The following is a 16,135-nucleotide window of genomic DNA, read 5'->3' on the forward strand; positions in this document are numbered from 1 at the left end:
GCATGCTTAATAATAACCTTACTACTTTATTTTTTAATATTGTGAGAGTCATGAATTCTGTACCAACGGGGCAGGTTGGGTAGGGTGGTATTATTTTTTGAAGGTATTGTTTTTAGTATCGACAGAATTATTGGAGGACAACACTACAGTCGTGCACCGGCCGGTCGCGCTCGCGGTTCGTTGCATGATGTCATTCATCAGCACACACTCACACATAGAACAGGTCGCCAGTCGACCCGCGCGCTGTTTACATTTCTATAGCAAATTATATCTTCCTTCCCGTGTGTGACTTCACGACAACTGTGTAGACTGTGATTAAAATTATTATATTTATTGTACAAAATAGTTTTTAGTTACAAAATGGCAAACAACAGAGCAGCGAAATCTGGATTTGCCGCCGAGGCTCAAAGAAAGGTATGTTGTTTTTATTTAAAACGTCTTAATTTTCTGAGCTTGTCGGTTAACCAGTCAATTTTGGTTGTTGCTTTTCTGATGCGTGTGTTCATTTTGGGGCGTATTATTTAGATATTGATTTTCCCTGGATAACTGGGATGCTGGGATGGACCAGATGACATTACAAGGACTCAGCCATGACCTATTTATGTCACGTGTGCCCTTAGTAACCTATTTATTAGTTGACTACTTTATTATGATTTTCAATTACCTATTAGAACGTTATCACTTATTAGAACCTTCGAGAAACAGTATTAAATATATTGTTATATTTTATATTTCAAAGGTTATGTGAGGGTTCCAAAATATGGTGAGCGATGAAACATGCATCCTTAAACGGAAAAGAACTGGTTTCTTTTCAAGTAACGGAAAAAAATTGGCGGGGTTCCAATGTTAATTAAATGTATGGAGATCTTGTTGATACGATTTTCATTTTAAATTATTTGACGAAGGGACTTACATTCCGAGGCAAAGGCGTTTACGTTTCAATAATTTAAACATTTTTCACCATAACTCTGCAAAAGTCTTCTATATACATATATTACCATAGATAAATTTTAAGAAACATCAAATAGAACAAGACTTTTTATTATATGTAATAGTTAGTCTAATTATAATCCAATTGAGAATTTTAAATGACGACCGAGAATGCAATTATTAATTTCGAATTCACGGGTGGATGTTTTTTTACTTAATGCAATGGAAAATTTTTAAGTGTAAAATAGAAATGCTTCTAAGAATACAACATCACAATGTAATGAGAGATCGTAAAAAGGTGACTAATTACAAAACAAACAAAACAATAGTAATAGTAACACCAGTTATTTCTTGCTGCGAATACTATACTTCTAATATAATAAGACTATGGTCTTATATAAGACATAGAACACATATACATTAATACGTATGAAATACTTTTCTGTACGCAACTGAACAATTTTATTCTGAAACTAGGCTATTTTGAACACTTCAAAATTCATAAGTTTTCCGGGAGCGCTCTTGCGACCCGTGCTTTAATTTTCAACAGCTTCAAAAATAAAAATATTGCCTTCACATGAAAAAGGTAACGTTTTTCTTTTTACAGATTTTTTCTAGTTAATTACAATAAGACATGTTGTAGCGATTATTAATTGAATTTTTCTAATCTCGTTAAGTCTTACGGTGTACCGAGATTTATTTTTGTATGAGGAAATTCCATTTGCTGTTGTGAGTTGCATTTTAAATACATTCCGGGAAACATTTGCAGTCATGTTTAACCACTTCGAAAGCACGGTATTTAGTTAGTATATACACTGTTTAATTTGCGAGCAAGTCGACATTGTAAGAACATTTTATCGTCGCGCAAGGCGAAACTAATAAGAATAACCATTTGTAATGTAAAATTCAGTTGCGTTGGAAGAATTATTGATTTTATTGTACGAAGACGGATTGTCCTATTACGTAAAAATATATTTTATAGTTTACATAAATATTTATGTGAACGTGTTTTAAAATCTGCCCTAAAAACAATATACATTTTCTAGACTATACGTACATTAATTTTCCTAATATTTGGTTATAGAAACGTGCCTAAAGCTATATGTATGTTTAGAACTAATTTTAATTGAGCAATTATGTTGAACTGCAATATTAATTAGAACGCTGATATCACACGTATTCTAATAGGTATTCCACATGTTTTGTCATCCTTGAGCGGAAAGAATAGATAATGAATAACTTGGCAGCTAGCAACCGTTTTCATTTATTTATATACTATATAAAGTAATAGTATAAACAACAATTTAAATACTGAGGCGATTTTTGTCACTTTTTTTGCCCGCTAAATCCTTGAAATTTTCTATAAATAATTTTGATTTGTTAAAAAAGCAAAAAAATTTAACGTAACGGTATTTTTTTTCATTTTGTTGTTCTATAGCGATATTTTCGTAATTCCTTTATCGACAAAAATGCCTCGATTGCGCGAACAAAAAAAATCAAACATATTAATCCGGCAACACGCATATGTATGCAATATCAAACAAGAGATTTTATTGATTTTCTATATTATTAAATATGAAAAGAGAAAAATCAGAATTTTAATATTGTCCTCAGTGTATACTACACTACAACCTTTAAAATGTCCATTTCTATATTAATAAATAAATACATTCGCATTTATTTATAAATTAAACAAATCTCTGAAGACCAATATAAAGCTGATTTTTATAAATACTGTTATTTTTCAGTTGTTTACCTCTAGTTATGGTATAAAACATTGATATGACTTAGAATCTTGCGCCATTCAATGCCAGTTGCCACCTACTCAAAAAGTAACCGACCAATTAAGTATATCTCATTGTAAATGCAAGTAACGCGACAACCGTTATCAAAAATTGGTAACCACCTTTCTTCCTGCATACAGGTCAAGGGGATTCGACTTTCAACCGGTTCTGATGGCGCCAATGCACTTTAATAAAATAACGTAACTTCATAAGATTATTCGTAGCGTGTACATTGTTACCAAGCGGTTTTGAAACTGATTGTTTTGGTATTGCTTTAAAAAAAGTGCGTGTACAGAAAGTACACATGTCAGAAGTGAATCTTCTTTGTAAATTAATGATTACCAAGATAAAAGCCACAATAGATGATCATGCACCAATATATGATCACTCCATGTATTTGTACATCTATATTCACACTGTATACGTGCTAATCTATACTAATATTATAAAGAGGAAAGGTTTGATTTTTTGTTTGTTTGTATGAATTGAATAGGCTCCGAAACTACTTGGCAGATTTGAAAAATTCTTTCACTGTTGGAAAGCTACATCATTCCTGAGTGACATAGGCTATATTTCATTTTCAAAAAAAATAGGCATCCTTACTAAAATTACGATAACATTAACATTTGTTTATTATTTGATACAATTCTAACAAGCGCTGAGTTAAAGGTAGTTTAGTTTAGGTCCGTGTCGTGGTACCAACGTTTCACATAAGTTCTACTACGGTTTCCCTTGATTAATTTACTACTATGTAATATAACAAAAACCTTAGCCACAGCAACGCTTGGCCGAGTCTGCTAGTAATAATATAAATAGATAAAAATATGCGTTTACAGCACAAGACGTTATGCGTGTATTTTCTAAATTCTATCGATCTCCCTTTCTCACTCTCTCAATGGCTCTTTCCCTTTTCCATGTTTGTGACGTTTCATCCGTAAAATTTTACCTTCATGCGCCTAAATAAGTGTCACTTCAAAAACAATTTATGTAAAAATATTTAGTTTCTCTGTAGTAAAATTCACGGTAATATCATGGTTTCCGTAATGCCGTGTTACACATTGCTCATAACAAACAGTCATTTGTTATTTAGTTATAGTAAGAATGATATAAAATATGTATGTAGTTAGTGTAAATTATTTTGAAGTAACGTGTATTATAGAAACATTATTTATATGAGAGGGAATATTAGGAAATAAGTTTATTTGCAACACAATTTTACAAGTTTATATATACTATCTATGTGAGAGGTTGGTGCCTATAATACGACTTCTAGAAAATGCATTGGAGTAGACTATATACTTAGATAACAAACAAAATAAAACAAAAGCATGAGTGGTGTGGGTGTATGTTTAAGTGTGTAAAACAATTTAATGGCTATACTGGTCCTATGACCCCTGGATAGGGCAGAGGGCGTACACAGTGAGCCTTCATTGCGGTCGGTCAGCTTTAAATCACTCGCTCCCAATCTTTCCGGCTCTCTTTTCCTATACTGGAAATAACTATGGATAACAAATTTTTTGTTGCATTATTAAGCCTTTTTCGATATTTAGAATGAGCTTTTTTCTAGGAAACGTACTTTGTCTTTACCAGCTTCCGGTATACCGGATTTTCCTTCAACTTTTTAAACTCTTCTGTCTTTAATAGAAATCTTATCATGCCAAAATAATTATAGTAAACTAAATCCCTGATAACCAGTAGTGCAGTTGGAAAAGTTTAGATCACAAAAGGTTTCACTGTGAACTCGTAACAAGATTAATACTTACCTTCACATAATAAATATAATAAAAACGGAAAATTTATTGTAGTTGAATAGATTTTTAAATTAGAATAAAGGCAATTAAGACTACAAATTCTCGCGAATTTACGAGATTTGAAGATTTAACGAAACAATCTTGCTAATATTATGGCGTATATATCAAGTATTCTCAGAGAAAAAGGGAAATTTAAAATATTTAAACCGACTTTATGAGTTTTTTATTTAACTTAGCCTGTATAAATACATATAGTAACGAAATAAATAAATATTACTAACGAGTTTATTGAAACTTAGACCTTGAATATAATTTTCCTTAAAATTTATGAACATACATGTAAGCCTAAATAGATCATCATATTAAATTGCAACAGTAGTATAACCTATTTTTGTATTCAGTTAACAGGATAGAGGAAACAATGCTGTCAACTCCATCTTGCAGAATCTCGCTTTGATGTCGCGAAGGCTGTAAAGCGTAAACCACTTTAAAATGTTCACCGCAGGTTAACTCAAGCATTATTTACATAAGCCAATGCCCTGTGCACTGAACGCAAATATTTGAATCAAGCTAGAACCAAATTACTTTAAGGCTAATTTTACCAACTGTCCACTAGATATTCAATGTTGTTTTAGTAATCACAAACCAAGATAAAAAACAATTGACTTGGAACAAGATCAATGTGTTAGCCTAGCAACGACTCTTAACTTACGTTCTATACATTGATTTTTCCAATGTTAACATGAAAAACATGCGTTCGACAGGCAGGGGATGAAACGAAAACCTTCAATAGTAAGGAAACATTTAAAAGGAGACAAATATCTCTTCGCAATAATGACGTCATCTAGGGGCCGTTCAGGTATTACATCAGCACGGGGGAGGGGAGATCTCTGATTTTCTTATTTAGTGTTTACGTCAGCAGTAGTTTTTTTTTACACATACGTATTTATCACACATTGTCTATGCTTGAAAAGGAAATGCATTTTCGAGGAGTCCTACAAAATAATACTTTTTGTGCTATTATATTTGAGGGTATTGCTTAATTTTGCTGACAAGCTGGGGGGGGAATAGTAGCAGAAATATTATCGTTATTAGCATTAGTTCGTGAAAAATGTAAATAAACGGTCAAGCTTTATTTTGTTAGGATGGCGCACACTTCTAGATAATTCTAAGCGCCTCCTTATGCTAATTACATATAATGCCAGACTGAAAGTCAATTGTCAATATTTTCGTATTTTTCATTTAAGTTACCTATAGTCTCTCCAAGAAACTGGGAACCAGGAGTGGGATAAGACTCATAAGTCATATATATTCCCAGCACTACTGAAATGCGTAAATGCATTTCCATTGCGGATATAAGAAAAAAATTAAGTGACAATAATTTGTTTCCCTTAATCATAAAAAGTAAACTTATCATTACATCGTTATTACTATAGAGACGGAAGGGTGCAGTTAAATATATGTATTTTAATAATAAAAATGTGTAAAAATATTATCCTGTAATTAATAATATTATTTTGAGTTTGAATATTCGATCTTCAAAAGCCTTTTATATCTAATTTTAATTTTAAACCCAATAAAACTGAACGAATCTTACGATAATAATTATAATTTCCTTAAAAAAAAACAAAACAACATCTTTGTCTACTTCATATTGCTGGTATAGTCTATTAAATTAACCTTCACCTACTGAGCTTCAAGAAAGAGATTTAATAGGAACAGATGTTCGATTAGGTGCAAAAGAATTTTTTCATACTAATTCTTGGCGATGACTCACATGGCACGGTTCACTTACAACGAACCTCGCCTTATATGGTGTGGCCTTTACGCAGGACGTATTTATAAGGCTTAAATATAGGCTGCTTTCAAAACAGCGCCATATGTTTGAGATTGGGGCTTGACCAAATTTTATTCGAAAGTCACGAAATAACTATTATGCATATGTTTATACATATTTAAAATATAAGACGACTTGTACTTCATTAGAGTTTTATCGATTACCTAACATCAAATTTCTTGTGAAACATCAGAATGGAATAAATTCTGTTTTTTGGAGAATGTTCGGCTTATCAGGCTTCCAGGAGAGATCGCGCGCTCCCATCTTCAATCAATTCATTCGAACCACTTGTTAGTACGGAGAAAACATCGTGAGGAAACCGGTTTTAAAACCAACATTGATTTACAGAAGTCTGATACCGACTTGGGCATAGACAAATTATACATGAAATAGTTGTTACAAAATCGTTTGCTTTGTTTATAAGGGGTTTATAGTATTTCCTTCAAATGAGTAGTGTAAATAATTTATCAGTATGAACTTATTAATTATAACAAAAACACCAGAATATGAGGTAGTTACTGCCGTCCTGTTATTTAAACCAATTCGTAATTCGTCCGTTTTTCCTGCTTAGCACTTTTCAACGATATTAAAATGATATTTTAATTATTATATGTAGTAGGTTGGTATTAAAACCATTGCAATCTAAACTAATATATTTTAATTTTTATCGACATTAACGAGATGGCTGTATTACATTTTTTAATTTAAAAATATAATGTTAGTATAAAATTAACTACTAAATTCAATAATATGATTAAAATGCATTTGAAGATCATAACGTTTTCAAACTTTCTAAAAAGGTTTTATGTTCAAATAGATACGAATTAAACTAGTTTTGTTTTGTCCCCGTGTGGTCCATGAAATATGAAACATTGTGTCATAACTTATAGTAATACAATACACGCCAAGAGTTACATCAATATGTTCTAGTAGATTCCGTCATATCGCACAGTGTTGACCAAATTTGTCTTTGATTAGTTGTAGACTGTAGTTACATTTTGTTTAATCCTGTCTTTATTGTTTAATGTTATCTAATTATTTTTATGACCACCATCATATATTCAAATTGCGATTGAAAAATTTAAAAAATAGTTATATGTTGAACTGATTTGAAGAGAAAATTATTGGAAAATCTTAAACAATGTACAGAATCTCTCACGCCCGCAGTTATCTTGAACTTTAGCCTTTCGAATGTATTATAATGGTTAAGATTATCAAAGTATTAATCAATGCTTTATTACTGTCCTCAATGATGACCAGTGATAATAACAAGGTGATATGATAAAAACATTTGAGTGTGAGTATCACTCGCATCGCTTCATCTGCAGGCTAATCGGTATTTCTCGGCAGCGCTTCCAAAGTTACTCGTTGAAGATCTTCTTGGCCCAGTTGATACCCAGAATAGCGAAAAGACAGCGGACAGTGTACTTAGGAAGCATTTCCTTTCTGTAGTTTACATTGTATTTTTTAGTACTACCCGCAACTTTTTGCTTTAAGCAGTTTGTGCTTAAAACTCTAGAACCTAATATAATTCAGGGACATTTCATTAGGTTAATTCAGGGTTGAGACTTTTTTATAATCCCTGTAAGTCATAAAATTATTTGTATTCTATATTGAAGTACTAATGTCAATGTCTATTTTGGTTAGTTATCTTCGTACTCGGGACGTTATCTGTAGTGTAAGCTATATTAAAAATAATCCAGTGGCGCTACACATCGGTTGCCTTAGATCGTCCGATCCGTCATTTGGTATTTTTTATTCCAAAGACTAGTAGGTGATCAATGCTCGGTCTGTTGTCGATGATCATTTAAGGCATACCGGTTTTACTATGATTTTTCCTTTACCGACAAACGATATATACACTTCACTGGTGATTGAACCTATGGGATATTACTTCAGGTATGAGGGTCGTAAGGCAGCGACTTGGCCAACACTGCTCTTGAAAATATATTTATATACATAGAGTACCTCACATACTTTCCACTTGTTTCGTTCCCACCCTTGTTAGGTGTGGCATAGTTCTCTGCTACACGCGACACATAAAATTAATAGATGACTGTTGGTTACATTCTGTGTTAATTAATGCCACTGTTGAACTTGGCTATTATGATTTGATACTAAAGAATATCTATGTAATAGTCTACACAAGTTATTTAAAAATTAATTCAAAATTGCAGACCTCCGAGTTTTTTGAAGCTGGTTAGAACGTTTTTATCAGCAATACTGGAATATTACACATTATTAATACCTTAGTTTAACATCTTGTTTAGTTTTTGCAGAATATGTCAAAACGCCAATTTTATTCTTAGCTAGAACTAAAGAGGGAAATGGGACATAAGAGCAGTGGTGGCCTAGTAGCTTAATAGGCCGTAGGTTTGATTCCCGGCTGTGCACCAATGGAATTTCTGTCTATGAACGTATTTAACGGTGAAGGAAAACATCGTGTAGAAACCGGATTGTCTTAGACCCAAAAAGACAACGGCGTGTGTCAGGCACAGAAGGCTGATCACCTACCTGACTGTTATATTAAGAAATGAAAAAAAGCGCCTAAATTTTTAGTTTTATAATAATATATAATACATTTCCATTAATCCAATGTAATGTAAAAGACAAGAAATTCTTACTAAATGCGTAGTTGCGTCATGGTTATTTCTGTGCAACGTTTTTGTTGCCAACGGACGTGTATGGACAGTCATTCTATAGATACAAATCAGAAGGACCTCTTGTAATAATGTTAATTCATAGAATACAGCTGGTGATGTTTACATAGCGATGACTAAAATATTTTTTTACTTAATGTTAATGATAAACTTTAATCATGACATAAATATGGTCAAATTGATCTAACGCTAATCCCCAGACTAATCGAAAGTATTTTAATTATCAGTTATTATGAGAATGTCCTTCCCATTATTATTTTGGCAAAGTACAGTCCAGAAATCCCAAGCAAATATGACATATTATGGTATATTTTTTTTAGCAGGTAGTACTGTTTTCTTTATATACGCCCGAACCCAATAATTAATTCACAATATTAGATTGAAAACAATCTGAGATCAGACTGTGACAGTCGACCGATCCCCTATCTTAGATCAATCCGTTGATTGGTTATTGGCACACTTCTATCAATATTTGGATAAAGAACTCTATCTCAGATAGTCAAAAATGGATTGTAATAGGTTATTGGGTTCGGGCGTATGCACAAAGTTGTTTGAATAGGACATAGTTGACGAACAACTACTTCCTTCGTCTTGCAATACAAATTAGATAACGCAAGGAATATTAATGGCCGCCCGAATAGTTGAGCGTTATCGGCCAACTTTATCGACACGTCTTCGGAACATCCGTTATATTTTTTAATTTATACAATGTCTTATTTAATATGTAATTAAATACTCTATTATAACTGCACACCAACATATGTCCCCTATTCATAAAAACTAAAGGACTTTTAGATTGCATTATTTTGTCTCTTTCTGTCTAATTATTTTCGCTCTGATGACAAGCGAGACAAGAGTAGTTTAATTAAGTTTTTATAAATACCTACATACCCCTTGTATGTCTATACAATTTAATATTTATTGTACTATTAACGTATGTCGTGCTTCTTTCGTCCAGTCTACTAAGATTTACAGGTCCTTGGCAACTTCATTTCACTATCGTTTCTCGGCTCGTTTCATTATGTATTTTATCCTTCTCAAAAACTTTATTCTTATATAGCTTACATATCAACTAATAAGAAAACTGTAATAAAAGCCAATAAACTCAACAAACAATAGACAACTAGCCAAAGTCTAACTATGCATCGTTTTTATAAGAAGTTTTAATTTTGACAACATTTTGTTCGATAATATGATGTAATCATAGATTCTTGAAAATATTGATGTGACTGTGACAAAAAGTTTCATATAACATGGAACACACAGGAACGAAACGAATTCATTTGTTTTTTTTTATATTTAGAACATTGATTATACCCTAAATATTTTCAAAGTCAATGCTAAAAATTCTTAAAATAATACACACAAGTGTATAACTTGTAGTTATATTTTACGAGGTCAGTCATACACATAATGATTTATTTGCGGACATCGGGGTATAGGGGAAAATATAATGAACTCATTTTGGTATCTGACTAATGATTTACACGAAATTTACAATTGTAACCATTTATAACCTCCACTATCCTCGATTTCGGTGACTCACAAATCCTTAACTTATTACGTCACCCCACAGATACTTGGCTGTCTCATCTCTCATACATTTAATAATGACTTACGAATTTCAATATAATTCAAATTAAGAACTCGTCTAGTCTAGCAAATTGTTGTTTTGAAGGCAATATTTCTCCGGAGTCCGGACTGCAAATATGTTAAATGATGCGCTCTTAAAAATCTTGGCTCATCAGGCACTGCCAGTGCTTCGATCATTTACTAAGATAATTAGAAGTTGTCGCGGAAATTTCGCCACGAAATCTCCAGGACCTTTTATCGATCGATTAAATGTGTTTAAACTTTTATCATGCGCAGTAATTACTTACCATTACTAGCGGCCCCGACAGACGTTGTCCTGTACATTAAAATACAAAAACTTCTTACTTAAAAACAGAATCATATAATATATTTATGAATCGTAAAAACATTCTCGAATCCACTTGACCATCAACCGTTTAGGGAGAGTTTAATTAGAAACACACGCACAGAAGATGTAATAAAAATATGTTATTGGAACAATAGACAATGGATGCTCATGCAAAATTTTACTTGTTATTAACGGATGATTGAATCGAGCCGCAAATACTAATTTAATTGGAACCTTGGAATTGGATTAAATCCAGTTATAATAATGTTAAAACAAAAAATAGGGCCTAATTAAACAAACGGTTTATTTTTAGAATGGACCTATTTAGATCTAGCTTTTATGACTGAATATTTGTGTAAATATTTATTCTAAATTAACGTGAATACTACAGATTTAGGTTTCGTTCTCACAGTCATATAACTGTTAACTCCTATTTCACCACACTTATTCCTAGTAGAGGTTTTTATAATTTTATTATTTGCTTCAAAAATTGGCGAGAGAGTGATTAATTGCAACTCCTTACAAACAAAACATGACGATTTAAAAGAGTGACTGAGAGTTAAATGGCCAGTTCTTCTCGACTGTTCTACGCCTTAGATTTGAGAACTGGCAAAAATTATCATTTAGAAGCATTCATTTTTCTTCTCAATTAATGCGTGATTTGTAATATCCTGCCATTTCACTATCTCATTCTGGTTTTCAAAGGTGATTCGCATTAGAATACATTTTAAAGCGTATGTAATTAAACAAATGATCTTAACCAATACTAATCACTACTTAATACCTACACGCAATTTAACCAAGAAACTCGATATATGTCGTCGTATGTATCTTTTTAATGTAAGGATTTTATAAGAGTTTTTTGTGTTAAAATGACGTAATGATCATGCCATAATAATATTGTCATAAGTAGTATTATGGAGGTTAAACTTATTTTAGTACCAAATAATTAACTATTTTTGACCATTTTGTGTCGAAATTTTCATTGTACATTGCTTGTCTATTGTGCTACCGAATTCATTATAAACATGATTTCTGTTATATAATTTAAGTTCATATAGATACTTGAGAAATGTCTAATCAGGTAGCACTGACCTCTATTGACCTAAAATATAATAACCTTCAAATAATTACAATCATTCGTAAAAAACAAATACTTACAGAGATCGCAGTGATTAAATACTTAAAATAAGTATTTATTTATTGCTTCTGGGAAAACTGGTAAATTAAATCATTCATGGAATAAATTGTATAATTGGAGACAATTTAAAAAAGTTGTTTATCGTTTTGAGTCTGCTTATTACATAATTTTGTAATAAGAGTTCCGCAAGTTTAAACCAGGTCAACGCTGCTCTGTTATTGAGAAACAATAGGCAAAAAGTTATACATAGGTGTCACTAAACTAGATGTCAACTTCATTAATATAAAAATAATAACAGCTCCCATTTTACTATAATCTTTTATAATATCCAGCATTCTTTAATAATGCATTTACATAGTTAATATACTATTACGATAACGACTATGTAGGCCTTAATATGCCAAGACCAAGACATATAAAGTCTAACTGGATCATTCATCACATTGATGAGGTATAAATTGTTTTTATTGAGCAAGAAACGATCATACGAACAGACGGCGCCAGACGGATAACAAGCCATTTCGTTGATCATGGAGACCTCGTCTCAAGTAAACGTAACGTATTAGTCATACATTATAATAATAATCCTTCATTTGCACGAATATGGTATACATATACCATATATCTCACTCTGCAGGCTCTGAGACCGAAAGTGTCATGGCCTCCGAAACGAGAAACTTCCAACGCCACATATCCTGTACCCAATCTCTGGATTTCATATGGAAGTGGGTCTGGTCCTCTACCCTGTGGATCCGGAATAATAAATAATATGCCAGTCTTGTACAGTTTAAAGATAATTTGGTAACATTTTGAATTACGTAATTTACAAAACAAAACTATTTTATAACTACGTCAAATATTTATTTTAAGACTTTTTGTTGTAATATATAATTTACATATTTATCTGATTAATTTGGAAGCTGCAACTATTTTTAATCACTATTAATATTACGTAATATTCGGTTCAATACATTGTTTATCTCGGTATATTTAAAGCCGCGTTATTATAACTTTTTGAAAAGTTTTAAACACATGTATGTTATTCTAGTATAGCCCCAATTAAAACCAATCGGTATCGTAAAACGGACCTTGATTCAAAGTTATGACTATGATGCAATTACCACAGATGACAGTTATGGTCGGGTTTACATTATCCTTTCCTTATCAGTACGACCTTCGCGGTAACATTGCTGAAACTGGCATTAATTGTTTAATATAAATATGCGCTGAAAAATGAATATAATGCGTCTGTATGTAGGCACTTCACATTAAGAAATACTACTACTACTTACTGCGGTTTTATTTATTTTCTCCAATATTTGAAAATATTTTGGTTGCAATAACTGTTTGGTTTTTATTTGCTTCCATATGCATCACGTATAGGGACGCCAGTAGTTTTAAAATATTCCCACGTATTTACGAAAGTTGAAACGGGGTAGGTACAAAGTAACCTGACACCGAATACGCGTTCTATGGAAAAGAGCGTAAATACGCTTTCAATAGATCATTTATAATGGAAATTTCAATGTGTTAAGCAAAGTATTTGATCGACAGTTCTTATAGTGTACAATATATTCGCCGACCTTGTTCCAACATCTCTCGGCTGGCCTCATTTCTCTTCTCGTTAAGACGAAGGTTGCAATTTTCTCGTAAGTTATCTACTATATGGCTTTTTGTTAATTTGAGAATTTAACTCTATACAGGCTTTATATATTGACCATATTTAGCGATCACGAAACAGATATAGAAATGTCAAGCTATGACTTTGTGGGCGGATATTAAAAAATATAGTAAATAATAATTACTTCTACATTATCAGGAATTTAGACAAAAATATAATTGTATAAACTCGGGACTACCATGGCATAGACTAGACTCATTTTGTACCTTATAATCCATTACGCGAAAAAACAAGAGGCCTACTTTATTCAAAGTAATGAAACAACCTTGCTAATAATACTTAGAAAGCCATAATGCCACACATAAACCATAGACGAAACTCAGTCTTAAAAATCGATTGGCGATAGCGGGCAAAGATTCAATAAACTAAGTTGTTCTAGTCATGTTACCCCGTATTTCCACTGATATGTTATTGCGATACCCAAGTATTGGTGTCTTATTGAACTTTGCTCGTTTCAGATTAACAGCAAGTACAGTGAAGAATTAGCGGAGGAATGCTTAGAATGGATCAAAGTGATCACCGGCGAAAATATCGACACGTCCGGGGACATGGACAACTTCTATGAGATACTTAAAGATGGCACTCTTCTTTGCAAGTAAGTATAGTTACTGTATGTAAAATAGAAATAGTAATAATTATATTATTATTGTTGTATTGTAAATAGAGGTATCGAGTTTTCATCATAGGAGCTACGTAAATTTGTTATTATATATTATATATACAGTTAAAGTTGCCATTTTACTACATGTCCCTCCAATTATTTAAAAAATTCTGATCTTCATATATGAATGATTTTAATAAAGTAATGTTGTCTCGCTTGCCGCCAGTTTCTGTTGATTAAAACATAAATCAAAAGGAAATATTGTCTAAGCCGCAATTGAATTATGAATCGAATATTCCAGATTGGCGAACCACATAAAACCTGGCCAGGTGAAGAAAATCAACGAATCTAAAATGGCGTTCAAATGTATGGAGAACATTAACGCGTTCCTTGAAGCCGCCAAAATATTCGGCGTACCCGCGCAGGAAACCTTCCAGACCGTTGATCTGTGGGAAAGGCAGAACCTCAACTCCGTAGTTATCTGCTTACAGTCGCTTGGTAGAAAAGTAAGTTTTTAATTAGCCCTATTATATTCCCTAGAAATTACTTCTTAGGGTGACAAAGCAAACAATAGCGATGTTGGGTTATTGGATTTATATAATACCAATAGATTTTTCTCAAATCTGAAATACTTGCGTACGATGTGTGACTGTTAGGCTGATTAACTTTTTGCCGTAGTTTTTTTTCACTTCCTAATTTATCGAGTCAAAGAAATTGCAGTGAACGAATTGTGAACTTTATATATAATATTAATATGTCCTTTCAGGCCCATAACTATGGTATGCCATCAATAGGACCCAAGGAAGCGGAGAAGAACGTTCGCAACTTCACTGAAGAACAGCTCCGGGCAGGTCAAGGTGTTATTTCGCTTCAATACGGCTCCAACAAAGGCGCCACTCAGAGCGGAATCAACTTTGGCAACACTAGACATATGTAAATGTACTGTAATCTGTGCATTACCAACTTGACCACAGATATTACAATGGCGCCAACTGCCACAGTCAATAAATGTTCAATGGTTCAAGCCATAGTAGATGTAACAAAAGTACTTAGATTCAAAGTACTATTAGCAAAATATTATCTAAACATTCCATAAATAATTTTGGACTTAATACAAAGCATAAAGCTTCCAAAATCCTTTACTCTGAAGATTTGTTTGACACCCGTTAAAATCATTTTAATGCATTATATTTTTCTGCTCTTTTTTTAATATTTTGCTGATGGTACAATTTAATTGTATTAAGGACTATTTTACAAAGATTTGTAGAATCTCTAACAATTTTCTCTTAAATGCTTTTTATAATTCATTCCGACGAGTCATTCCATGCGATTTTTTAATTCTTAAAGTATAAACTTTTCCAAATTACTACCTTATTAATATTAGTAGCTATTTTCGTAAGCTAGCATTTTTTCTTTAAGATTTTTATAAACCTGTCAATATTTAAGTGCCAATCTATACTTTGCTAATTCCATTTATGAAAAATAATGTGCCTTCTTAAAACCCATAGGGTTTTTTTATTGTGAAGGGTGACGTAATAGTTTACAAAACTATCGAAAGACTTATAAGAGTCGTATAAGATTTAATATTCATTCCAATTTATATTTATTGTTACTCTGTGATTAACCGTTAAAAATCCTCTATTCTTGTAGCTATAATTATTATTATGTATATTTTTATGATTTTTGTAAGTTTCATCAAGTGTAAAAACTTTATGAAAGTACGTAGAAATAAAGTATCTCAAAAAGTGTTTGTTTTAATTTAAATACATAAAAAATATTTACCATTCATAAACCTCTTAGAGCCAGAAGGTCCTTTATTCATAAGAGAT

The 16,135-nt window shown here is 32.2% G+C and overlaps 1 protein-coding gene across 2 annotated transcripts; it reads left to right on the top strand.

Moving 5' to 3' along the window:
• The first annotated feature begins 182 nt into the window (after positions 1 to 182).
• Positions 183 to 16,045, top strand: LOC110996245 (myophilin). Of its 2 annotated transcripts, none has more exons than XM_022263821.2 (4): positions 183 to 414; positions 14,164 to 14,300; positions 14,608 to 14,812; positions 15,073 to 16,045. In XM_022263821.2, exons 1-4 carry the CDS (start codon positions 361 to 363, stop codon positions 15,241 to 15,243), a joined length of 567 nt encoding a protein of 188 aa, XP_022119513.1. In that variant the 5' UTR covers positions 183 to 360; the 3' UTR covers positions 15,244 to 16,045. The 2 variants fall into 2 exon arrangements, with proteins under 2 accessions (XP_022119513.1, XP_022119514.1); XM_022263822.2 differs by lacking the exon at positions 183 to 414 and adding an exon at positions 12,518 to 12,578.
• The last annotated feature ends 90 nt before the right edge of the window (positions 16,046 to 16,135 follow it).

This window comes from Pieris rapae, chromosome 8 (genome assembly GCF_905147795.1).
Source record: "Pieris rapae chromosome 8, ilPieRapa1.1, whole genome shotgun sequence".
Lineage (NCBI taxonomy): Eukaryota > Metazoa > Arthropoda > Insecta > Lepidoptera > Pieridae > Pieris > Pieris rapae.